The 24606-nt window shown below is 55.1% G+C and overlaps 2 protein-coding genes across 2 annotated transcripts in view; both read right to left on the bottom strand.

Moving 5' to 3' along the window:
• Positions 1–17017, bottom strand: part of LOC311512283 (dual specificity tyrosine-phosphorylation-regulated kinase 1B-like) — a 29958-nt gene extending 12941 nt beyond the window's left edge. Inside the window, exon 1 of the mRNA XM_084613422.1 lies at positions 16885–17017. The gene's annotated coding sequence lies outside the window, so the exon portion shown is untranslated. The remainder of the gene's footprint in view (positions 1–16884) is intronic.
• A 2324-nt stretch (positions 17018–19341) lies between these two features.
• Positions 19342–23281, bottom strand: FBL (fibrillarin). Its single transcript, XM_084613373.1, has 9 exons — positions 23188–23281; positions 22647–22703; positions 22134–22325; positions 21678–21772; positions 21276–21446; positions 20933–21065; positions 20388–20500; positions 19741–19886; positions 19342–19546 (listed from the first exon to the last, which is right to left on the bottom strand). The coding sequence occupies exons 1-9, from the start codon at positions 23195–23197 to the stop codon at positions 19522–19524; spliced, it is 942 nt and encodes a 313-aa protein (XP_084469499.1). The 5' UTR covers positions 23198–23281; the 3' UTR covers positions 19342–19521.
• Between the last annotated feature and the right edge of the window lie 1325 nt (positions 23282–24606).

Raw genomic sequence — 24606 nt, 5'->3', positions numbered from 1 at the left:
TTGACTGTGTTGTGTGAACAAATACTTCCTTATGTTTGTTTTAATGTTGCAATTGTTAAAATGCTGCCTATTAATTTCATCGGGTAATCCTGGGTTCTTGTGTTATGAGAACGAGTAAATAACACTTCCTTATTTACTTTCTCCACACCAGTCATGCTTTGTAGAGCTCGATCAGATCCCCCCTTAGTTGTCCCTTTATCACCATCCAGTGGCAGGCAATTCCACAGGCCAATCAAGCAGCTGATGACAAAGTCTTTCCTCAGATGGGTTTTCGGTTTCCCCATCTTTCAGTTTCATCACACGCCCCCTAGTCTTTGAGCTGCGAGGCTGGGAGAACAGACACTCCCGATACCCCTTCTCAATTCCACCGATCACTTTACAGATCTCTACAGTAACAATCCCCGTCTCTCTCCAGTTTTTCCAGGCTCTAGATAGTTCTCATCCCCTTTCTCTGACACCTCCCCGTCCCCAGTTCTGCAGTATCCTTTCAGAGCTGGGGTGCCCAGTAATGCACACACTATTTCCAGCGGAGGCTGCACCATTGCTCTACAAAGAGGGGGCAGAGATGTAAGTCTCCCTCATTAAACATTCCCCAGCTCAGCCCTTATGTGCCCAGACGTGAGGGGGCTTTTCTAGCTGTGGTTGTGCCCTAGGCAGAACTCTCCTCCAAGCTGCTCACAATGAGTGCTCGCGGGTCATTTCCACACCTGTCCGGTGTCCAAGCAGTTTCAGTTTTTCCCTTTTGGACACATCACTTTGCATTCAGCAAACTTGAATTCTGTCTGCCACAGAGCTACCCTTTCACCCAGCTCCCTCTGGAGCTCCTCGCACCCCTCCCTGGCCCTATCTCAGCCCCATAACTGAGTCATCCGACCATTTCGTCACTTGGGTACTCACCCCCACATCCAGATCGTTCAGAGAGAAGTTCACGATACGGGACTAGTGTGCAACCTCGAGGCACCCGCTGGCCACCTTTTCCACAGAGCACTCACTCTCCCATCCCTTCCACACAAACCCTGGCCCCCGTGTACATCACGCAAGGATGAGGCAGGCACCAGCGATCCCCCACCGCCCAGTGCCGGAGCCCACCTGTGGATGGCTGCCTGTGGCAGCGGGAAGATGGCAGGTAACACTCGGGCTCCCTCCTGCCCCAGTCTGTCTGCAGTGCCAGTAGCATGGCGGGAGGCGGCGGCACCTCAATGCTGGAGGGTATCACCATGGGGGAAAGTGTCCAGTTGCCCCTGGCGTGGGCAGCTGCTCCCGGCACAGAGCCTGCGAAGCTGGGGGAGCAAATGGAGGGTGCTAGCCCCGGCTCCCTGTCCCTCCCGGGGCAGCTGTCCTTGCAGTGCGCAGGCGAGACAGGAGGTCGGGGAAGGACGGCGGGGAAGGGGGGCTGGGATCAAGGCAGCTGTTTGAACAAAATGGCAAAGAGGAAACTGACAAGATGAACAGCTGAGCGACAGCCCCAAAGTAAGCTGGACAGGAGTGTGACCAATTGAGCAACCCGGCCTGCCCTGCATGGGCAGGGTTATGCTGCTACTCAACAGGAGCCCGCCTGCTAGTCCCCCACCGCCAACGCACTGCCTCCCGTTCCAGCTACCTCCCGGAAGGAAATCCAGCTGTACGAGGCATTCTGCTTCCCACCAAACGTGAGCCCCTTGCAAAGACACACCGACCCCAAGCAGAGTCTGCTCACATCATCTGAGACCCCAACAGGTCCCTTCAGAGGAGTTGCAGCCAAAAGGGACCACAATGATCCATCCTGCTCAATCTTCTCTATAACACAGGCCAAGGTACCTTCCGCAGGGATCCCTGCATTTGGCTTACAGCTTCTGGCCAAGCTAGAGTGGAAAAGCCCCTTTCTTGTGGTGTTCACTCTGGACCCTAACAACGACAGAGAATCCAGCAACATTGCTAACTATTTCTGAGAGACTCAGTGGAAGCAGCCACTTAACAAGCACTCGCTGGGTTGCAGAGAGGCTGCCTATGGAGTTAAGACACACTGCAGGAATAAAGTAGGGGTGGGGAAGAGTCCTGAAAGACCCAAACAAAGGAATCAAGTGTAGAAGACTTTGCCTAACCAGCAGGTCCTGACCAGGCTTGGTCCTAGCTCCACCAGAATCCATTTGCTGAGCAGCCAGCCCCATCTGCACCTGCTACCAGCCAAGATTGGTCTCCTCACACCACAATGCCACCAGCACACTCCAGAGAGCTGTGCAGCACGGGCCAGGGTGGGGCCGTGTGCAGAGAAAGAAAGGGTAGGTGGAAAGGCTCAGGGAGGCACGGTCCTGTCCTGACCAGGTTCGTTACCCTGAGACGGAGGCGGCCCCCAGGCCACCTTCAATTAGACCTGGGGGAGGAATGGCACTTGGGCACACTGCAATGGCGCAAGGAACATGGGAAACCCAGGCATCCCCCATGCAGCGGTCACAGCATCCCCCTTGACAGGGCTTCTCTACGTGCCTCCCAACCAAGCTCTAGTCCCAGGGCCCTGAACAGCTGCCTGACTGGGATAGAATCGTCACCATCCTTCCCTGGGCAGCACGGGGTGAACAAACCTCACGCTGGCCAGGGAAGGGCTAGCAAGCGGTTTTACCGCTATACTGGTAGCAGGAGTCAGGCGTGGAGAGAGGGGGTGAAAGGAGAGAGCCCAGCTCAGGTGGGAGCTGGCTGGGAAAGGAGAACAGCTCTCTGTGGGAGGCTTAGCTGGGGCTGGGAACAGCAACGGCTGGGTGATGCTGCTGCAGACAGTGCCTCGCCTGAAGGGGGTGACAGCCACATCAAACCCTTTTGTTCGGGGCCCAGCAGTGGCCACCTTGCACTAAGTCATCAGAGCTCAGCTGCTCATCTCTCGCTGACTTTATGACAGGTGCTGTTGGCTAGATCAGCTTCCTGGGAACATCCTAATGACCCAGCCACAGGCCCACTTGCCCCAGGGAATGACACCCAATCACTCCCACTGGGAGACAGCAGAGGGTCCTGATCAGACTAACCCACAGCCACAGCATCCCAAGGAACTGGAGTCTACAGCAGGGACACATCCACAATGAGTACACAAGGCGCCTGGCTCTAGGGCACTCGGTGCACGGACACCAGGCCAGCCCTCTGAGTCCTGGCCTCCTCCATGCATGGGCCCCACTGACAGGGCTGCTTTGGGTGAAACCTGAAATCTCCAGGAGGCATTGCTGGGAAGTGCCAGCCCCAGGAGGAGCATCACCCTGGCAGGTGCAAAGTAGCTTAGGAGAGGAACTCAGAGCATGGGGAAGCACGCACAGCGCTGGCTGCCTGCAACCCAGATGGGAAGTATCTTGTTCTGTACAGCACCTAGCGCAAAGGGGTCCTAGGCACTACGGTAACGCAGATAACAAACAACAACATACAGCACCTAGTGCAAAGAGGTCCTAGGTGCTATGGTGACGCAGACAATAAATAACATACAGCACTGAGCACCGTGGGGTCCCAGGATGGGAGTTCCCTTACAAGGTGGGCGGGGGGGTCAGTGCTAACGAGCCAATTAAATTAAGGTGGAAGTGGGCTATTCTCAACAGTTGACAAGAAGGGGTAGAAATCACTTTTGTAGCGCATATCTATTCAAGGCTCACCATCATAGGACCTAACCACATCAGCCACACCAACAGGGGCTCATTGACCTGCACATCTACCGATGTGATCTATGCCATCATGTGCCAGCAATGCCCCTCTGCCACGTACATTGGCCATACCGGACAGTCTCTATGCAAAAGAATAAATGGACACAAATCTGACATCAGGAATTAAAACATTCAAAAAACAGTAGGAGAACACTTCAGTCTCCCTGGACACTCAATAACAGACTTAAAAGTGGCAATTCTTCACCAAAAAACTTCAAAAACAGACTCCAACAAGAAACCGCAGAACTGGAATTAATTTTCAAACTGGACACCATCAAATTAGGCCTGAATAAAGACTGGGAGTGGATGGGTCACGACAAAAACTAATTTCCCCCTGCTGATACTCACACCTTCTTGTCAACTGTTTGAAATGGGCCACCTTGTTTACATTGGCCTCATTAGCACTACAAAAGAGATTTCCACCCCTTCTTGTCAACTGTTGAGACTAGCCCACTTCCATCTTAATTGAACTGGCTCGTTAGCACTGACCCCCCATCCCCCCCACTTGGTAAGGCAACTCCCATCCTTTCATATGCTGTGTATTTATACCTCCCTACTGTATGTTCCATTCCATGCATCTGATGAAGTGGGTTTTAGCCCACGAAAGCTTATGGCCAAAGAAATTTGTTAGTCTCTCAGGTGCCACAAGGACTCCTCATTGTTTTTGCTGTTAAGTACTGTTACAAAGAGGACAGAGATGGATTGTTCTCCATGCCCACTAAAGGTAGGACAAGCCAGAATGGGCTTAATCTGCAGCAAGGGAGATTTAGGTTAGATATTAGGAAAAACTTTCTAACTCTCAGGGGAGTTCAGCTCTGGAACAGGCTTCCAAGGGAGGCCGCAGGATCCCCATCACTGGAGGTTTTAAAAGACAGGTTGGACAAACCCCATCAGAGATGACTTGACTTGGTCCTGACACAGCACAGGGGACTGGATTTGATGACCTCTCAAGGTCCCTTCCAGCCCCACATTTCTATGATTCTATGGCAGGGAATCAGACAAGTGAGGTAAGGTAACTGCTCTGTAAAAGCGAAGGATTATCATCTGCTGTAGAATTTTACTCTCCAGAGAGACTAAGACTGGGAAGCATAAGCCCAAAAGGGAAAAGATTCATGAGACTAGGGACTGGATCTAGTCCACAGAGGTCTCTCAGCCATGTGTACCTCCAGGGAACACAGGCTAGACACACTATCAGTCTTCTCCTTCGCCAGTGGAGCACCCTGCGCTAAAGCTGGTCACCCTGTACATGTGCTCAGTAGTGGCTTCACAACACGTTCTGGGGTCTATAAACTATCCCCACGGATGGGGAAACCAAGGCACAGAGACCCAACTTGCCCAAGGCCATTCAGCAGCAGAGTGGGGACTAGAACCCAAATCTCCCAGTCCAGGATTCTATCCACCAGGCTGTGTAGCCTCCCCCACACCCTGTGGCATGTCCCCCTCTAGTGATGACTGGGCCACATCTAGAGGTGGATGAGCTTGCTAGCGGCCATGAGCTAACAGAGTTGGGTCTGTTAGCTCAGTCAGTAGAGAGTGCTTTGAGATCCAGTGGTCCAAGGTGCAGGTCCGTTGCCAACGCCCTGCCAGTGGGCAAGGCGGTACAAGCTTGAGAGTCAGGTTTGGGATGAGGGGAAGATGAAATAGCATTTTAACTCAGCAAGAGCTTCCCAGGAGTGTACACAGAGCGTGCAGCTGATCTAAGCGCTCACATGAGCTGTGCTGATTTAGTGACTCGTGAATCTGATTTGCCTTCTGAAACCTATTCTCAAAAGGCCTCCACCCAATTCAGACAGCCCTGGCTTTAACCAATCTCCAAGTCCGACTTCGCAAGTTAACCAAAGTGAAAAGTGCCTTTTTCCCAAGCCAACAAAGCAAGGCAGAAGCACTTCGAGTCTGCTAAATAATTCACAGCATCACCCAACAGTATATGCTAGCAAGGCGAGCTAAAACAGCATAGCTGAGAGCTGCAGTCTGTAAGTATATTGGAAAAATCCATGCTGACCTCGTTATTAAAGCACATCTGCAGGGCCTTGCTTAAGGAAAATGAGATTGCTACTTTGTCAGATACAGACATATACAACCCTATCTAAACTTGTGACATAAAAGGAATACTAGAACACAGGGATTAGGTAATTCAAACTGACAGGAACGTAGTGGAGCTAAGTTAAAAGCAAAAGGAGCAAACTTTAATCTGCCTGACTTGATAACTTTATTGTACAAGCGTAAGATTCGCTTCACCCAGCTCTCTCGGGGGGAAGTTCCCAAGTATTATAAAACTGAACTCACAATCAATGCAACACAGAAGGCAAGCAGGACCAGATGACTCTCTCTATCGTGCTATCCTGCTACCGCAGTACCTGAGCACCTCACCATCTCCACTGGATTCATCCTCACAGCCTGGGAAGAAGGGCAGCGTTACCCCATTTTACAGACAGGTTACATGACTTGCCCCCAGGAAGTCGGTGGCAGAAGCAGGGAATGTAGCCACACTCTCCCAAGTTCTAGGCAAGAGCCTTAGCCACTGGCCCATCCTTCCTCGCAGGCTGGCGCGCTCTGCTGTCTGTGGCAAGCACGAAATAGCTTCCCTGCAGCCGGCTGTATTTAGTGAAGATTTGAATGGCAATGTGAATCGCGCCTCATACCTTGTCTACACACAAAAAGTTGCACCGTTTTAACTATCCTGATCTAGCTAAAGCAGTACAATCTCCCTGTATTGAAATTGCCAGCTCCCTGATGCAAGGACTATCTTTTTGTCCAGTGTTTGTCCAGCGCCTAGCACAATGGGGTCCTGGCTCCTAGGCACTCTGGCAATACAAGTAATAAATAATAATAGTAGTGTGGATGCAATTATACTGGTGTACAAAGGTGCCATGTATCACTACAACTATTCATGGAATCATAGAAATGTGGGGCTGGAAGGAACCCCGAGAGGTCAAAGTCCAGCCCCCTGCACTGTAGTAGGACCAAATAAATCTAGACCATCCCTGACAGGCGTTAGTCCAACCTGTTCTTAAAAACTTCCAATGATGGGGCTTCCAAAACCTCCCTTGGAAGCCAATTCCAGAGCTTAACTCCCCTGAGAGTTAGGAATTTTTTCCAAATACCTAACCTAAATCTCCCTTAATACAGATTGAGCCCATTACTGCTTGTCCTGCCTTCAGTAGACACTCAGAACAACTGACCCCCATCCTCTTTATAAACAGCCCTTCACATGTTTGAAGACTGTTATCAGGTTTTACTCAGTCTTCTCTTCTCAAGACAAAACATGCCCAGTTATTTTAATCTTTCCTCAGAGGTCAGGTTTCCTAAACTGTTCATTTTTGTTGCTCTCCTGTGGACTCTTTCCAACTTTTCCACATCTGTCCTACAGCCAGAATTGGCACAGTACTCCAGTTGAGGCCCCATCAGTGCCAAGTAGAGTAGGACAATTACCTTCCACATCTCACATACAACACTTCTGTCAAAATACCCCAGAACGAATGACAGTAGCCTTTTTTCACAATGGCATCGCGTTGTTGACCTATATTCAATCTGTGATCCACTATAACCCCCAGATCCTTTCCTGCAGTATTACCACCTCCCAAGGTATTCCCCATTTTGTAGTTGTGCATTTGATTTTTAATTCCTAAGTGGCGTATGTTGCACTTGTCTTTATTGAATATCATCTTGTTGATTTCAGATCAATTCTCCAATTTGTCCAGATCCATTCATGCAGGGAAAGGGGAAATACCTACCCCACTATAAGGCATATTTATACCAACATATCCGCATCCATGCTAGGGGCCGTACTCATCTAATGATACCAGTTGCAAATAACGCCCCCACCCCACACACAAAATAGTTCAATTAGTACAAAAACTGTGCCTACACCAGGCACATCGCTCCTTTGAAAATCCCAGCCTTGGGGGAGATGCGTGTAGCCAAAAGTAACACCGTGCGCTTAGAGTCCTGTAAAACTTGGCTTGCTTTACGGACCTCAGCAAGATCTAAACATTAAGCCATGGGCGAAAATTACAGCCTCAGTGTGGGGGAAGTTACACGCAGCCATGGTTGTATTGGCTGAACTGCATAACACTGAGCACTCAAGGAAACTGGAGACAGACCCGCCCAAACCTGGCTTGATTTGTGGGTCCAACAGCTTTAAAGTTTAAAGTCAGCACAGGCTGACAGACACAGTTATTTTCTACTGCCCATTCACAGGAGTCAATCTTCTGTACCAATCTTCTGATGGGTGGAGAAGCATGTGCTGCTCGTAAGGCAGCAGTCACAGAGCAAGGTTTGCACCTCTAATGGAGTCATTTTTCAATGCTTATTTACCTGAATGCAAAGAGGGTGTTTTACAAACAACATCAAAACTCTGCAAGGGAGTTTGATTAAAGATCAAACCACAGAAGCCACCAGCCTGGATCAGACCCAGGGGACCTGTCAAGTTCGGTATCTTGTCAGACCTTAGGGGGTCCATCTAACCTGGTATCCTGTCTCCAGAAAGCGATCCGCACCAGATGCTTCATAGGAAATGGCATGAAACACCCCACTGCTGGCAGGAATGGGATAACCTGACTCCGGAAGCTCCCTCCTCAGTTAGAGGTCTGAGTTGGAGGATTATATCCCAGAACTCTTGGATTGTTTTAGAGGGTCACAGTATTGATTATAACAGCTCTGGCTATTCTTGTTAGTCACAACAATGACTAATCCCTTTCTATCTAGATACCTAGCTCATAGCTAGCTCTTTCCATCCATAGACCTAAACGCACTTCACAAACCAGTATCGTTATCCCCTTTTCACAGAGAAGTTGGCACTGCCCAACTTCCCTCAAGTGTCCCCATCACTCACATGTCACACCGGAGGGGGTGGGGTGCAATCCAGCTCCCACCACCACATGATCCATTCTGGGGATCCCCAGCCATTCCCACATGTTCACAACCAGGGCAGCGCCTTGCTATGGCACCCCAGGCGCCTGCCACCTCCAGGTCTGAGCGCCTGGCGCTGCAGGGCACTCACGAGCGCAGAACTCAGCCACTCGCTCACTTAGAGGCACAAGGAGGGAAGTATCTTATATGCTTATATTCCCTCTCATCACCGCTGTATCTGTGCACGTCACAATCTTTAATGTATTTATCTCACAACATACACGTGGTGGGACAGCACTATGACCTCCTTTGTACATGGGGGGAAACTGAAGGACAGAGAGGCTAAGGCTATGTCTACACAGCGAAGACAAACCCACAGCCAGCCCTGCGCCAACTCACTCAGGCTCACAGGGCTTGGGCTGCGCAGCTGCTTCACTGGTTTGTAGATTTCTGAGCTCCGGCTGGAGCAGGACAGTCCCAGAGCCATGGAGAAAAATGATAAAATGATACACAGGGAGAAGAGAGAAGGCCAAGCAGCACTCCCAGGCTGCTGATGCTTGTAACAGAGTATATCAGAAACTTTAAGGGACTATCAGGATTATCTAGTCTGACCTCCTGCACATTGCAGGTCACAGAACCTCACCCACCCACTCCTGTAACAGACTCATAACCTCTGCAGGAGTTACTGAAGTCCTCAAATCACAATTTAAAGGCTCAATTATCTGTCCTGCCTTAGTCACAGACCAGGCCCCCACCACGCCAGGTGCTGCATACACCATACAGGGTTACAGTCTGAGTATTTATGCCAGCCTCTATATAGTAGTTATCCAATACATTAGCTCCCATCACCACCAAAACCATAGTCTCTGGCTGCAGGATGGGAGCAGCCTGCCTCTGCTGCTGCTCAGACCTTTGCCAACATAAGCAAAATGAAACGGACCCAAATCTTGTCAGTTTCACAGCTGACCAATCATCTGGGTGATTCTGGCTCCTTTGGTTCTGTGGCAGCCTGGCAGAGCTATAAGCAGCAGCAGAGGCACCCGGGCATGGCTGTCTGCCTGCAGATGCAGGAAAACAGCATTGCATTGTCAGCTTCACCACTGGAAGGTTTAACTTCCCAATCACAAGGGCTAGAAACTATTTTCCTGAAAGCTTAGAATCTGCAGGAATCAGTGACATTTCCCTGGATTAGAAAGTACCTGAAACCAGGGGATAATTATAATAGGACAAATCGCATCCCCACAGGATATAAAAAGTCCCTCTCACACGGGGGGGATTTCATGAGTTTGAATACCCCCTGTGCAGCAATGAGGGGGAAATGACACATGGTCAGGGGTCCACCGGAAAGGTGGAAATGTAATTGTCACCATTTGCAATCCTCTGACGAGCTGTGACCCAGGACAGGAGGAGAAAAGGACAGTTTTACTGTGTGTCTCTTGCAAGGCACTTCAACCCACGCTGGCAAGGCACAGTGCCTGGATCTCCTGGCAAAGGGCCATGTCTGCACTTTGCTTCTAGGCCAGAGGCTGCGAAGTAAAACCTGGCCATTGGCAGGGCAGGATGGGCACTTAGAAGCGTGATCAAGTCCCACTGCCCAAAGAGCAGATCCCCGCTCTGGGCCCCTGCAGCCCAAGCTTGAGGGACACCTGCCACTCGCTGGAACCAGGCGGCTGCAACCCGGATGCCCTGACAGCAGATCTAGGGAACGCCTGCCTCTGAGTTGCCTCCGTGCAACAGTCCTCTGCCATGGCAACAGGCTCCCCATTGGCCAGCCAGAATCCCCGGGAGCCAATGGGGAAGCAGCCCGTGTTGCTAGGCTCTCTGGGATGCAGCGGGGACGATTATGCCCAAACAAAGCGTGAAACAGGAGCAGGACAGAGAGGCTCCAAAAATACCCGCCTGGGAAGAGCCAGATCTCCTTCCAGGAACACAGGGCTATAAATAACCCGCTCCCCACTCAGCCGGCTGCCCCAGAGACAGCGGGGCCCGGGCCGTTGGCACTGCGCCACGGAGGGATCAAGGCAGTGCCCGCTCCTCCGGGAGCGCAGCGCCACCCAGGCACAAGCAGGGAAGAGCAGTGGGGGTGAGGCACAGGATGACAGCACCACCTCTCCCTCCCACATGCCACCATGAAGCAGTTCACACAGGGCAGCCCTGGAGCCTGGGGTTGGCACTGCCCAACTTCCCTCAAGTGCCCCCATCACTCACACGTCACACCGGAGGGGGTGGGGTGCAATCCAGCTCCCACCACCACATGATCCATTCTGGGGATCCCCAGCCATTCCCACATGTTCACAACCAGGGCAGGGCCTTGCTATGGCACCCCAGGCGCCTGCCACCTCCAGGTCTGCGCGCCCAGCGCTGCAGGGCACTCAGGAGCGCAGAACTCAGCCACTCGCTCACTTTACAGGATACGGTCGTTGTGCTGTCCCGGCTCCGTGGGCAGTTCTAGGCCCTAGTCTCTTCCCAGGAAAAAGGATCATGAAGCAAGAGTCTCTGGCACGGTCAGCCCCCTCTCCTGCCACCATGGCCACAAAGTCTCAGTGCCAGGGCATATCTAACTCACACAGCAGGAATCCTACAAGTTCCCAGTCAAGGCTGCACTTTAGAGAAAGCCTCAAGCTGCTGGAAGATTCAGAAATGCCCACTGGTGAGTGGGTATTACAGCTCCGTCTCTGCACTCAATCCACAGAGAAGCCAAGTCTGCAAAAACCTAAGGAGCCCTGGCTCTAGCTCTGCTCTAGCTGCTCATGCTTCTAGTTCTGGAGGTCCCCAGTTCAACCCCCCAGGGTGGCGGCCTCCACACACACTGTCGGGGCAGGCAGGGCACCTTAACTCTGCCCCCATCTGAAACTGAGCACCACCAGAAACTTTTACCCGCCTCATAAATCAAAAGTAACTGGGTGAGGGAACAGCTCCAGGGGTCACCGTGGCTGACTCCTCCAAAGCACCTGCTCAGAGGGCTGGGGCCATCAGAAGAGAACATACTATTGCTATTAATTTTGCGGAAGGTGCTCAGGTACCATGATGATGGGCTGCAGTATAAAACTAGAATGACAGGTGTGTCCAGGAGCAAAGATTTATGAGAGAAGGTTAGAGATACGCACCAGAGCGGTATAAAGAGTGGGTACACCCCCCTTCACCTTTCACACAACCAATCTGGTTAAAAGGCAACTGCTTTAAAACCATGTAGTGACTCTAAGTAGTTTGTGAGCCTTCTAGCGGTGCTCACCGTGTTGCATGCCAGAAGCCAGCCAGAGCAGCAGTACATATGTGAGATAGGCTTTGCAAGTGTGTGTGTGTTTAATAACCAGGGTTATTTGAGACCCAGCCGGGCCTGTGTGGATTCTTCATATTATTGCTGGAGTGGCAAAAGATACAGCAACCCAATTAAAGGAAAAGTTGTTTTTGTACACACAACGCTGTTCACCTGCAGAACTCACCGCCATAAGAACTGGGCCAGGACTGAGAAAGGGATTAGGAATGGGGATGAATAATTAAAACATCAGCATTATATTACATGGGATTTTTTAAAAATGAGGGATATAAAATCTGCTGTTTTGGGACATAAACCTCCCTCCCTGAGGGTTAGGAGGCAGGATCCTTTCCTGGTTCAGCACTGCACTTATTATTGTGGTAGCCCTAGAAGGCCAAGTCACAGTCCAGGCCCCACTGTGCTAGGCACTGTGTATTATTATTTATTAGGTGTATTATGGTAGTGTCTATGCCTACAAACCCCCAGCATGGACAAGGCTCCCACTGTGCTAGGTGCTGTACGTTATTATTAGGTATATTAGGGTAGTGCCTAGGAACCCCCAGCACAGACAAGGCTCCCACTGTGCTAGATGCTGTATATTAGTATTTATTAGGTGTATTACAGCAGTGCTTGGGAGCCCCCAGTCATGGGCCAGGACCTCACTGTGCTGGGTGCGGCACATTATTTATTAGCTGGTACTGTAATACACCTAAGAGCCCTACTAACAGGCTAGGACACCACTGGGTCAGGAGCTGTATGTTATTGTTTTGTTAGGTGTATTACGGTAGGGTTTAAGTGTATTATGGTAGGGTCTAACTGCCCCAGTCATGAACCAGATCTTCCTTGTGCTAGGTGCTGTACAGACACAGATTCAGCGGAAAGTCCCTGCCCCAAACTGCTTCCAATCAGTTCCTGGGCACCCATCCATCACACAGGCTCATTTCACTTGGAAGCATTACCCCCTCCGTGATGGACAGACATGGTTCTCCCAGGGCAGCCCATGTGGGCAGAGTTAAAATGCTTTGGGTGGCCCCAGCATGCATCTGCCATCTGGGATGGGTTCAGACACCCACCACCACCTCCTCCTGGCCCAGCCAACAGCACTGGCATTCTCAGAGATGGGCTCCACTCCAGCCAGAGCAGGATGGGGCCATGGCTCAGGGCACTACCAAACAACACAGTATGGGTTGTCCATGTGGCTAATCTACAGCACTTTGAAGGGGTCTCTCTCTATCTTATGTACTTACATGGCTTGCACCACAACAGAATCTGAGTGCCTCACACTCTTTAATGCTGCAGGAGGCCATTATCCACCTGATACAGATGGGGAAACTGAGGCACAACGCAGCTAAATGACTTGCCCAAAGCCACGCAGGGAGACTGGGGTGGAGCAGGGAACTGAACCTGGGTCTCCCAAGTCCTCGGCTAGTGCTCTAAGAACTGGGATGGCTGTCCTCTCAGAGCTGGCGACTCTAGGAACTCCCCAGTCATTAAGCCAGGAGAGCCCCTGACTGCCACTTCCCCCACTGAGACAGAAAAATCCCCTTCCAACTAAGCCTTAACATGAACAAACAGACAGCCACTGTTGTTCCAGGAGTCCCTTTCTTCTACTACCAGGGAAACACGGAAAGGGAGACAGTGAGGAGATAGAGGCGAGCCCACTGTGGGAACCGTAGGAGAGATGGGGACAGACCCTCTGTGTAGGAGGGGGAGGAGAGGAAATGGCAGAGGACAGGCACAGGGAGTGGGGCAGGGGGGAGAGAGAAACTCACAAGGGGCTGGCCCATGAGGAGGCGAGGGAAATTAACACTCAAGCTTACGTCAAGGCCACAAGTTCTGGAGTAGCTAAGACCTGATCAGTCCACCAGAACAATGGCAAACCCAGCAGACCCTGGGGAAGGGAGACACCCTTAGGCCAGAGACCAGCCGCGAGACGAAGGCCCTCCAGCGGTGCCAGAACTCCAAATCCACACTGCTGCCCTCCCACAGGCAGCACCCCAGAGTCAAGGAGCCCAGATGGATCAGAATGAACCAAACACAGTCTTTTGCTCTCCCCACTCCCCTGGGAGCAACACTCTCCAAACTCTGCTAGGAAACAAACCGGAATGACTGCACTCATATGTGCATGTAAAGATGCCCTGCAAAAAGCACGAATGGCCGCGACCTCTTCCAGCATCTGTGCAGCTGGAATGGGGCCCACCACTCCCACAACCATATTTCTGTTTGACTCTGGGAAATGGGTCTTCACCACTCATTTCTACTGGGAGACTCTATGGACAACTGGAGAACTGGCTGGTGTGTGACTGCACAGACAATCAAGCCTGGTCTACATTAGAGTTAGGTTGACAGAAGGCAGCTTACGTCGAACTAACTCTGTTAAGTGTCTACACTAAAATGTAGCTCCCACCAACGTATCTCGCCCACTACACCGACTCATCTCCACCTCCGCAAGAGGAGTAGAGCTTAGGTCAATTTAGTTAGGTAGAGGTGGCATTGCTTACATCTAATGTTGCTGCCTTTCAGAAACCATCCAGCAATGCCCCACACTGGCAGTTAAATCGATGCAAGTGCATCTAGTGAGGACACACACCGCCAACACAAGACGCATAGTGTCGACACGTAAAACCGATTCAATTACTGCAGCGGCTGTACATGGACATAACTTAGGTCGACTTAATTTTGTAGCGTAGACTTGCCCTCAATAAGGGAAACCGAGGGCAGGACTATACTTAAAATGCTGCAGCTACGCCCCTCCGTACAGATCCCTCCATCACACTGGCCCTGTCCAAACCGGATCCCCTCCCATCCCAGACCTGCACCAGCCCTTCCCAGACCCCCTCATCCTAGATCCATACCACACAGTCCCTGTTCAAACTCGGATTCATCCCAGATCTGCAGCACTCCAATGCAAATATCCCCACAAAGCATCAGGCGCAACCCCCCCTGCACAGATACAGATACCCCTATAGAGTGCAGACCTCACCCCAGACACACACACCCCAATTGCAAAAACTCCACCCAGACCAAGATCACCCCATCACCTCTCAAAGCTTGGGGAGAGAGTGAAAGTGGGTCAGGTAGGGCTAGGGGGTGATACCTGGGATGGTGTAGGGCCATGGCAGTAAAGCGTTGTTAGGATTAGATAGGGAAGTGAGATGAAAGGGATTCCAGGTTCCCAGAAGTGGGAAGGGGGCCAGGTTCCTTGGAGTGGAACAGGAATGGGCTGCACAGTTTTGTTTTGTTTTTTTTTGGGGGGGGGGGGCATGGATTGGGACAAGGCCCTAAGCAGCATGTAGGAGCAGATTTCTCAGGGGTGCCACAGAAGATCAAGAGAGCCACCCAAGCAGAAGGGGAGGGAAACATAGTGATGGTACCTAAGGGGGGAAAAATTGAGGGTCTACAGATAGCATCAGGATAGAGCTTTCAAGTGGTACCAGTGTAGAGGAAGGAGGGGGCAGTTTCCAGGCAGTACCAGAAGAGAAAGGAGTTTCCATGTGCTTTTGTGGGGTGACAAATGTAACAGGGTTCCCAGGGTCCAGACATCAGGAATACCCATGTGGGATCAAGGTTCTCATGGGGCATGTGCAGGGAAATATGGGGGGGGGGGGGGCAGGGCACTGCAATGGGTAGATATCCCAGGTGGCTCCCGGGTGTGGGCAAGACAGTTCCAGGAAGGTGTTTGGGGGTGGAATTCCCGTAGGGAATTTTTCAGTTGACATTCAGTGAGAACAATGCTTTGTGAAAGGAGGTGGGGCTAGAGTTCCCGGGTGAAGTACAGGGTGTTCCCAGAGGTCATGGGGGGTTGCCAAGTGGCCGATTCAGGAGCAGCTACAGCAGGCAGAGGGCTATGGAGAAGGGGAAGTTACTTTCTGGGCAGTGAGTTCCAGGGCAGGTCCTGCTTTGAGCAGGGGGTTGGGCTAGATGACCTCCTGAGGTCCCTTCCAACCCTGATATTCTATGATTCTAGTGGGGCAACAGAGCGTCGCTTCCTGGCTGATGGGATCCAGGGCCAGTTACAAATACAGGGGGCCAGGGGCTCTGAGGCAAGATGCAAGGGCTCACTTTCTTTATGGTGGGTTCCAGGGCAGGTAGAGCAGGTCAGGGATGGATCAGTTTCAGAGGAAAGTTAGATCTTGGGGTGTCAGCTCCCAGGAGGGAAGATCCAGACCGGGTACAGAAGGGTAGTTTCAGGGCAGGCAAGGCTTTCAAGTGCAACATCCACGGTACATACAACGGGGCAGGAGGAAGGAGTCATTTCCCAGGAGGAGGGGATCTATGCTAGGTACAGCAGACTGGTTCCAGACAGATGAGGCTCCAGGCAGGGAGCAGGGACCCTGGCTGGTCTCACCTGTGGCAGCGTCCCTGCCAGGGGAGGGTAGCAGGACAGGTGGGGAATTGGGGGTGGAGGTGGGCCCACCCATGGCAGTGGCCCTAGCAGATAGCTGGGGTTTCTGGCAGAACCAGGGGAAAGAATCGATTCTGGGCCAGGCAGGGGTACAGGGGGGAAGAGGGTCAGGTCCCAGGCAAAAGAGGGAGGGGATTTTGGTATGGCGGTCTGGGAAGCAGGTCTCCAGCCAAGGGCTGGTGCCAGGCCTATCTCCCCTGTGGCAGGCGCCCTGGCAGGAAAGGGAGATTCGGGGTGGGGACATGCAGAGAAGAAATCATCCGGGGGGGGGCAGTTTCCCGTTGGGGTTCCTGGGGGCAGCTGCCCTAGTGAGAAGAGGGATGGGCGGGATAGGGGAGGATCCCGGGCGAAGAAAGGAGGATGTTGGAGATGCCAGGCACGGGGGCAGAGGCCGGTCACGGGGAGGGGAGGGAGGGAGGAAGCTGGTCCCGGGCGGCGAGAGGCCCGGTCGGATCTCGGGGGCGGGGGCACCGGGTCAGATCCCAGGAGGACGCGGGAGGGGCCGAGACGGGTCCCAGACGGGTCCCGGAGGCAGGGGGAGGGCCCGTCCCGTGCGAGGTCGGGTCCCGGAGCCGGTTCCGATCCCGGGGGCGGGGAGAGGGGATGGGGCGGGTCCCGGGCGGGGAGGGGCCGGTCTGAGCTGGGCGGGGCAGACGATCCGGGACTGCGCCGGTCCCAGAGTCGGGGCCGGTCCCGGGCAGGGGGGTCGCGGCCGGTCTCACCTGCGGCAGCGGCCCTGGCGGAGGGTTTCGGGCGGGCCGGCCCGGCGCGGGCGGAGGCGTCCCGGTCCCGTCCCGCTGCGGGCGGCGCCCCCCGGCGGCGGGTCCCGGTCCGGTCGGGCGGCTCCTGCGCGCGCCCCGGGATTTCCCAGTAATGCAACAAAAAATGGCGACCACAACAAACCGCCGCCGCCGCCGGGGCACCGCGCATGCGCCGCGCCGGCCGCCCACGTGATCCGGGCCAGCCAGCGGAGCGTGCGCAGGCGCGCGGCCGGCAGCCCACGTGATGAGACTGACCAGAATGAATCTACGCACGCGTGTTACGGAAGGGGCGCGTGACCAAAATCAACGGGGCGAAATGCGCAAGCGGAATAGCCCTGACAAGTGACTGAGGAGCCGCTTGATGGTGTCATAAATTATCGCCGACGGTACCGCCTCATTGGCGCTGAAGTACCACGTGACCGCTCCTGACGGTGCGCAGGCGCTTCCTCCTTTCCCCCCCCCTCACAGGGCACGCGCCAGCACGTGACCTTTCCCTCTCCCGAACGCAAGCCACAGGCGCCGGCGGGGAAGCCACGAACTGCGCGTGCGCACCCCCATCCAATCAGGGGAGTCCTTGGGCAGCCCCACCCCTTCTCTGAAGGGCTTCTGCCCTCGCCGTTCGGAGGGGGCTGGGCCAGGGCGTTTCCTCCTCCGCACGAGGCTCCCGCCCATTCGGACCAGACTAGGCCCCGCCCCTCGGTGACCTCGCCCCGCTGGCCCCGGCCCAATTCCTCCCCTTAACGCGGCCGGCTACCTGCCCCCCCCCACCCTTGGGGATCGCCCAGGGCCGGAGCCCCCCCCCCCGGGTTGCCAACTGTCCCAACCCCTTGCCCCGCCCCCTCCGCCACGCCCACAGTCATGCCACGCCCCTTCTGGGGCCACGCCCCCACTCCCTCCAGCCCCCTTCCCTCAGTCACTCGCCCCCACCCGCACGGACTTTCAGCGGGCTGGGGGCCGGCTCTGGCCGGGGGCCACGGGGCTCCAAGGGTGGGAGGGGGCTCCAGGCGGAGCTGGGGCAGGGGCCTGGGGGGCGGGCTCTGGAAGGGAGTTTGGCTGCAGGAGGGGAGTAGGGCAGGGGCTTGGGGTGCAGGAGGGGGTTCAGGGGGCAGGCTCCGGTCGGGAGGTGCTTATTGCAGGCGGCTGCCGCAAGCATCAACGTAGCCAGCATCAGCGCCTAGGTGCAGGCAGCTCTGCCCCCGCCTGCAGACACCGCCCCCGCAGCTCCCAGCGGCCCCAGTTCCCCATTCCCGACCCATGGGAGCTGATGGGGCACTCGGGGCAGGGTGCAGAGATCCCCTCACCCCCCATGCACCTAGAGCAAGGGTTTTCAAACTTTTTCTCTGGCAACCCCATTGAAGAAATTTGTTGATGCCTGCAACCCAACAGAGTTGGGGATGAGGGGTTTGGGAGGGAGCTCTGGGCCGGGGCAGGGGGTCACCGCTCTGAGCTGGAGGTGCAGGCTTTGGGGTGGGGCTGAGGGGTTTGGAGTGCAGGAAGGGGCTCCGGGCGGGGGGCACAGGCTTACCTCAGGTGGCTCCCAGTCAGCAGCGCAGTGGGATGCTAAAGCAGGCTTCCTGCTTGTCCTAGCACCGCCTATCGCACTGCGCCTCAGAAGCAGACAAACCTGCTGCTACCTAGGCAGAGGCACACAAGCGGCTCCACGTAGCTCTCGCCCATAGGCATTGCCTCCCCCCAGCTCCCACTGGCTGGTCCTTGGGGCGGGGGTAGCAGACAGAGCCCCGTGGCCCCCCTGCCTAGAAGCCAGACCCACTGCTGGCCGCTTCCAGGGCGCAGCACGATGTCAGAACAGCTAAGGACTAGCCTGCCTTAGCCAGGCAGCAGCACCACCGACAAGACTTTTAATGGGCCGGTCGGTGGTGCTGACCAGAGCCGCTGTAGACCCAATGCCTTACATTCCACGACCCAGACCCACAGTTTGAAAACCACTGGCCTAGGGCTTGTAGGGACATGTCACCACTTCCGGGAGCAGCATGGAGCCAGAGAGCCTGCCTCAGCCCAGCTGGGCAGCCAGACTCTTAGCAGCCTAAAATCTTCCAAATTGGCTTCAGTAGCCTCCCGGAGATCAAGCCTGATTCTTGGAGACTCCCGGTGAAACCAGGAGGGTTGGCAACCCTACCCTTTCCAGATACCTTGACAAACTCCTTCCCCCGCTTTGGAAACATCAAGGAACAGGCCCCTGTCTTCCTCCAGAGACACTCCCCCCAGGGCTGGGGGGAGTCCCTTCCCCACCAGGCCAAACCCCAACCCATCCCCAGCAGGCACTGAGCTTCCCCAGCCCAACAGTCACCCTCAGGGTTGGGGGGGGGAGTAGGGCAAATGGCCCAAGCGGAAGCCACTGAAGACAGGGTCACTACTCATGCGTGTGAACTGCCTGCCTAGCACACACAAACCTGCCACTACCATTTTCCCATATTTTAATAAAAATACATCTTGGAAAAAAAAGCCACAAAGCAGAATAGAAATGAGTCCCAGGGGAGAGGGAGGGTGGGCAGCGAGACAACCCCACACCCAGGCCCCATGCCAGCAGACGAAGGGATCCGGCCTGGGGGCCCAGTGACAAGGAGCTTCAAGGAGACACTACTTCTTCTGTTTGGGGGCAGGTCTGGAAGAGAAAGACAAGGGTTAGATCCACCCTCCAAGTAGAGATGCCTCCCAGCCTCACAGGGCAAGCCTTTACCCACCACACCTGCATGCACGTTCCCATTAGGGGGTACATGGATACCCCCAATCCCTCTGCTGGGCAAACCCAGACATTCTCTCCTCCCCAACCCCACCTCTCACATCGCGCAGCTGTACCTGTAAATCCCCACCACCACAGCATGGTCTCGCTCGTAGGGCTCCAGCGTCAGCTGCTCTTGGGGTTTCATGTTCTCCTGCTGCATCTTCTTCACCTCAGAGGCGAAGACGGCCTCGGGCGCAGCTGTGGAGTCGATGCAGTTGGCCTAGAAGGAAGCAGTGAGCAGCTAAGCAGCTTTCCCCTCCTCTGTGAGCGATCCTGTCACTGAGTATCCCCTCCCAATGCCAAAAGTTACCTTCCTGCCATCCCTGAACCTGCCCCACAGCTGAGCCCCCTCCTCCAGGGACACAGAGGAGCCTACAGTCAAGGGCTTGGAGGGACCAGCTCTGGCCCAGGAGATCCAGCAGACCTCCACAAGAGACAACGCCTGCATACGGTGCCTGCAGCCCAGGGGATCCAGCATGGGCCAGAGGAGATGGCCTACAGGACGCCCCAAAAGGTCCCAATGCACGGGACTGCAGCACAGGGGAGTTACCCTGAGCTTGTGCAGCACCTTGCACACCAAACCCCCCTGATCCTTGGGGACTACTGGAATAACTAGCAACAAGTGACCAGGAAGCTCCCCACGGAGCCCAAATATTAGACAGCCCACGGGCCCCACACCAGGGCATTGGGAGGGGCAGCAGCCAGGCCCCATTGCCGTTACCTTGATGGAGATGACAAAGTGCCCTCCATTCTTCAGGAAGTTGTGAGCGTTTAGGGCCACAATACGTGACTGGTCAGGCTGGGCCACGTCAGCAAAGATCACGTCCACCATCCCTGCAGGGAGAAGAGGGTGGTTTAGATGTCTGCCTCTGCTATCCCCCCAGCCAGGGGATGGAGCCAGGCCCATCCCCTCAATGTACCGCAATCCAGCCCAAGCATGAGCCTGCTGCTCAGAAGACACCCAAGACAGCGGCTGGGGAGAGGGAACCCCATTGTCCCCCAGTGCAAGTGGGAAGCATCAGCCCAGCCTCTGTGCATGGCAGAGAACCTCTCTTGGTAGCTCCCCCCACAGCTGGGGAAGCCGTTCTGTGGGGGTTACAGGACCCTGGGCATGATGGGACGGATCTCACTCTGTAGCCCCCGCTTGCTGAGAAAGCCATTTCTATCAGCAGGGGTGGGGAGTTAATGGATCCTGTGTGTGACGGGGGATCCTAATTCTGTAGCCTGCCCCCCTGCCAGGGAAGCCCGGGGCCCCGCAGCCCTCACCGATCAGCATGCGGTACTTGTGCGGGTGCCGTGCGTCCTCGATGACGGGGATAATGTTGGTGCGTTTCTTCGCCACATTGATGAGGTCACGGCCCGAGCGATGGGAGAACTCCACGGCGTACACCAGACCTTCCTGCGTGCAGCAAAGAGCCAAGGTCAGCCATCTCCCGCAAGAGCAGAGCAGCCTCTCTTCCCATTCTCCCTGCCACCCCACGCCGCCACTGCAAGGCAACCAAGCACTGTCCTCTTTCAGCACAGCTGAGTCAGACCCTCTAGATGTCCTCCTCCCTGCCCCGTTACAGACCCGGGCCCAGCAGTGGCTCCGGAGGGAAAGGCTCCTTACCGGCCCCACAATGTCAGAGACGTGCGAGACCGTGGTCCCAGAGGCAGCTCCCAGGTACAGGACCTTGGCTCCCGGCTTGATGTGGATTTGATCGATGCCGCCCAGGATGGCCGCCGCCAGCTTGGAGCGGAAGGGGTTCCAGGCGCGGTACTCCACCTTCAGCTCACCGTCCTGCAGAGAGAGCAGTGGGGTCAGAGCGGAGCTGGGGGGCTTCCAGCTGGCTGTAAGCATGCTCAATAGCTGCATCCTCCCCCACCCCCCAACGCCCTCCCTCCTATGACAGCACCAGCTCCCGTCACACTGGAGCTGCCCAGGCAGGCTGGAACCATCCCACCCCCAAGTCCTGGCGTAGCCAGTGCTTCCCTGAACCTCTCCCAACCACCGCCCAGCAAGGCCACCTACCTCCACTGAGATCCTCTTCTCCCCGTACACAGACTCGCCTGGCACCAGATTCTTCGTCACGAGCGCATCTTCCTTCCCCCTGCAGATGAAGACACCTGGGGTGGGGAGAAAAAGATGGGAAGCCATCAGAGCAGGGGGAGCCCCCTCCCTGAGCTGGGGGAACATGTCCAGCTACGGGAAGTAGTCGAACACTCCTGAGAATCATGAGGGGATCTCAGCTGGGCAGCCAAGCCATGGATCAGCTGTACAACCTCCCAATAGTAATATCGGAAATGCTGGACAGTGCTCAGCCCCAGCTGTGCCCCAATCAAGCACGACCCAGCATCTGGTCAAGAACCCCAGTGCCACCCCGCTCCCGTTTGGACAGACCACCTTGGCCACACAGCCCCCACTGCTCCGGGGAGGCAAAACTGCTGCGTCCCATGCCACTCCAGCACCCACTGCCTGGCTGGTTACCTTCATGCCTATGGGGTTCCACCGTCACCTTCTTGCCTCCTTTAAACCCTCCTCGGCCGCCCCGACTTCCACCTCCACTTCCACCTCCACGGCCGCCCCAGCCTGGCCCGCCTCTTCCTCGGAAACCACCGCCTCCTCCTCTTCCTCCTCGGAAGCCTCCATTGCTTCCGCCAGGAGATTTAAACCCACCACCTACAAGAGAGAGAGGAGATGGAGTAACAGGAATGTCCCCCTGCACCAGCGCCCCCACCCTGCGCGGAAAGGGGAAGGGCCCAGCATCTGCACTCTTTGGGACGGGATGTGAAGGGGACCAGCGTCCCCCTGAGATCGCAAGGGGGGAAATGACTCAGGCAGGGGTTTGGCCAGGGCACCCCGATGGAGCTGGGGTAGGATGCACTCTGTCCGTGCAGTCAGTGTCCACCCTGAGCCAATGTTCCCCAGTCAGGCACTCCTCCCTGACCACAAAGCTCCCCCCTACTTAAGTGATGCCACTAGGGCACACGGGGCACTTACCTCGGCCTCCCCGGAAGCCCCCTCGGCCTCCTCCGCGCCCCCCGCGGGGGCTGAAACCTGTAACCAGGAGAGAGAGTTACAGACAGCACCCCAATACGGCCCCCCCGCCAGCACCCCCCCACACCTCCAAAACCGGGGGGGGAGGGGGGACAGAGATCGGCCTGCAGCCAAACACCGCTCCCCACCATTGCTCCCCCCCATCACCGCCCTTCCCAGGGGTACGCCCCCCCCCCCAAGGACACGGGGCTCCCACCCCACTGACCCCATCCCACGCACCTGCCACTCCACAGCCGCCCTGCCTCCCGGCATCTCTCCAGCGCCCCCCCGGCCGCTCCCCTCCCCCTCGGAGACACGATCCCCGCGGTACCCCCCAAACATCCCCCAACCCCCAGCTCCCAGGGACAGTGACCCCTCAAACCCCCCCCCCGCCACGTGATTCCCCCCCCCCACTGACCACCACCCTTCACGGGCCCCCCTACCGGCCCCCTCTGCGGGGACACCGAGACCCCCACGGCCGCCCACGTGGGCCGCCCGCGCTCACCCGGCCTCATGCTGCCCCACCGGCGCCGCCAGCCGCCGCGCTGCCAGCAGATCTACCCGCGCACGCGCAGCCCCGCTCCGGAAGAGCCACCTCTGCGCATGCGCACAACAACTTCGCTCAAACCCCCCCCCCGCCTTCAGGAGGCACCACGGGAAATGTAGTCTCCGCCGCCGGCGCATGCGCGCAGCCACCCCGAGCGGCCGCAGGGAGTGTGTGCAAACGTCCGTGCGCATCGTGTGCTACCCCAGGGCAGGGGCTCGGTGTGGGGCACCGCCCCTCCTCCCCCTCAGGGCTGATGAGGTCAGGTGGCTGCAAGGGTAATGAGGGCTGGGTGCAGCCCCTGAGCTGCTGAGGTGGGGGGAGTCCAAACATCGAGCAAGTTGGGGCACCCTGCGGGATAAAAGTGCAGTTAATGAGTCTGTTAACGGGTGGAACTCCTTGCCACTGTGGTTGCAGCTCGTGTAGCTGAGCTCAAAAAAGACCTGGGTAAGTTCTTTGGCTATTAGCCGAGATGGCCAGGGATGCAACCCTAAACCTCTGACTACCAGAAACGGGGAGGGAAGGAGGGATGGCTCACTCCAAAATTGCCCTATGCTGTGTTCTGCCCCTGAAGCTGTGGTATGGGCCTCTGATGGAGTAAGGATATCGAGCTAGATGGACCCTTGGTTGAACCCTATGTGGCAACTCTTATTTCTAATTAATCTATAAACCCCGGGATTTTGCCCCACAGGAAAGTCAAATTGTCATGAAAAAAATTGAAATTTCCTGTGAAACAAAAATTTTTAAATTTCATGCTGGAAACAGTCCCCCCCAAAAAATTCAATATTTCCCATTAAAAACATCTAACATGTCCCATGGAATTTGTTTTAATTTCTGCAAAACAAATATTCCAAAAATTTTACTGCAATACATTTCCCACAAAAGTAAAAAAACAAAATTTCCTATGAAACATTCCAAAATTTCTCATGGAAAATTACTTTTAAAAAAATCAAAACGACCCTGACAAATTGGAGAATTCATCTGAAATCCACAAGATGAAATTCCAGAAAGACAAGTGCAAAGTACTGAACTTCGGAAGGGAAAATCAGATGCACAACAACAAAACTGGGACTGACCGGCCCAGCGGTCACACTGCTGAAAAGGGTCTGGGGGTGATAGTGAATCACAAACGGAAGGCAACGCAGTTGCAGAAAGGGCTAGTATCTTTCTAGGGTGTATTAACAGGAGGATTGTATGTAAGACACAGGAGGTAACGGTCCCGCTCTGTTTGGCACTGTTGAGATCCCAGCTGGGGTATTGGGTCCAGTTCTCGGTGCTGCACTGTATGACTGGTATGGACAAACTCGCCAGAGACCAAAGGAGAACAACAAAAATGATCAAAGGTTTAGAAAACCTGACCTGTGGGGAAAGGTGAAAACC

Source organism: Lepidochelys olivacea (genome assembly GCF_965140295.1).
Source record: "Lepidochelys olivacea isolate rLepOli2 genome assembly, chromosome: 24".
Lineage (NCBI taxonomy): Eukaryota > Metazoa > Chordata > Testudines > Cheloniidae > Lepidochelys > Lepidochelys olivacea.
The sequence above is the reverse complement of the archived record's forward strand: the minus strand, read 5'-3'. Positions and strand labels throughout refer to the sequence as shown.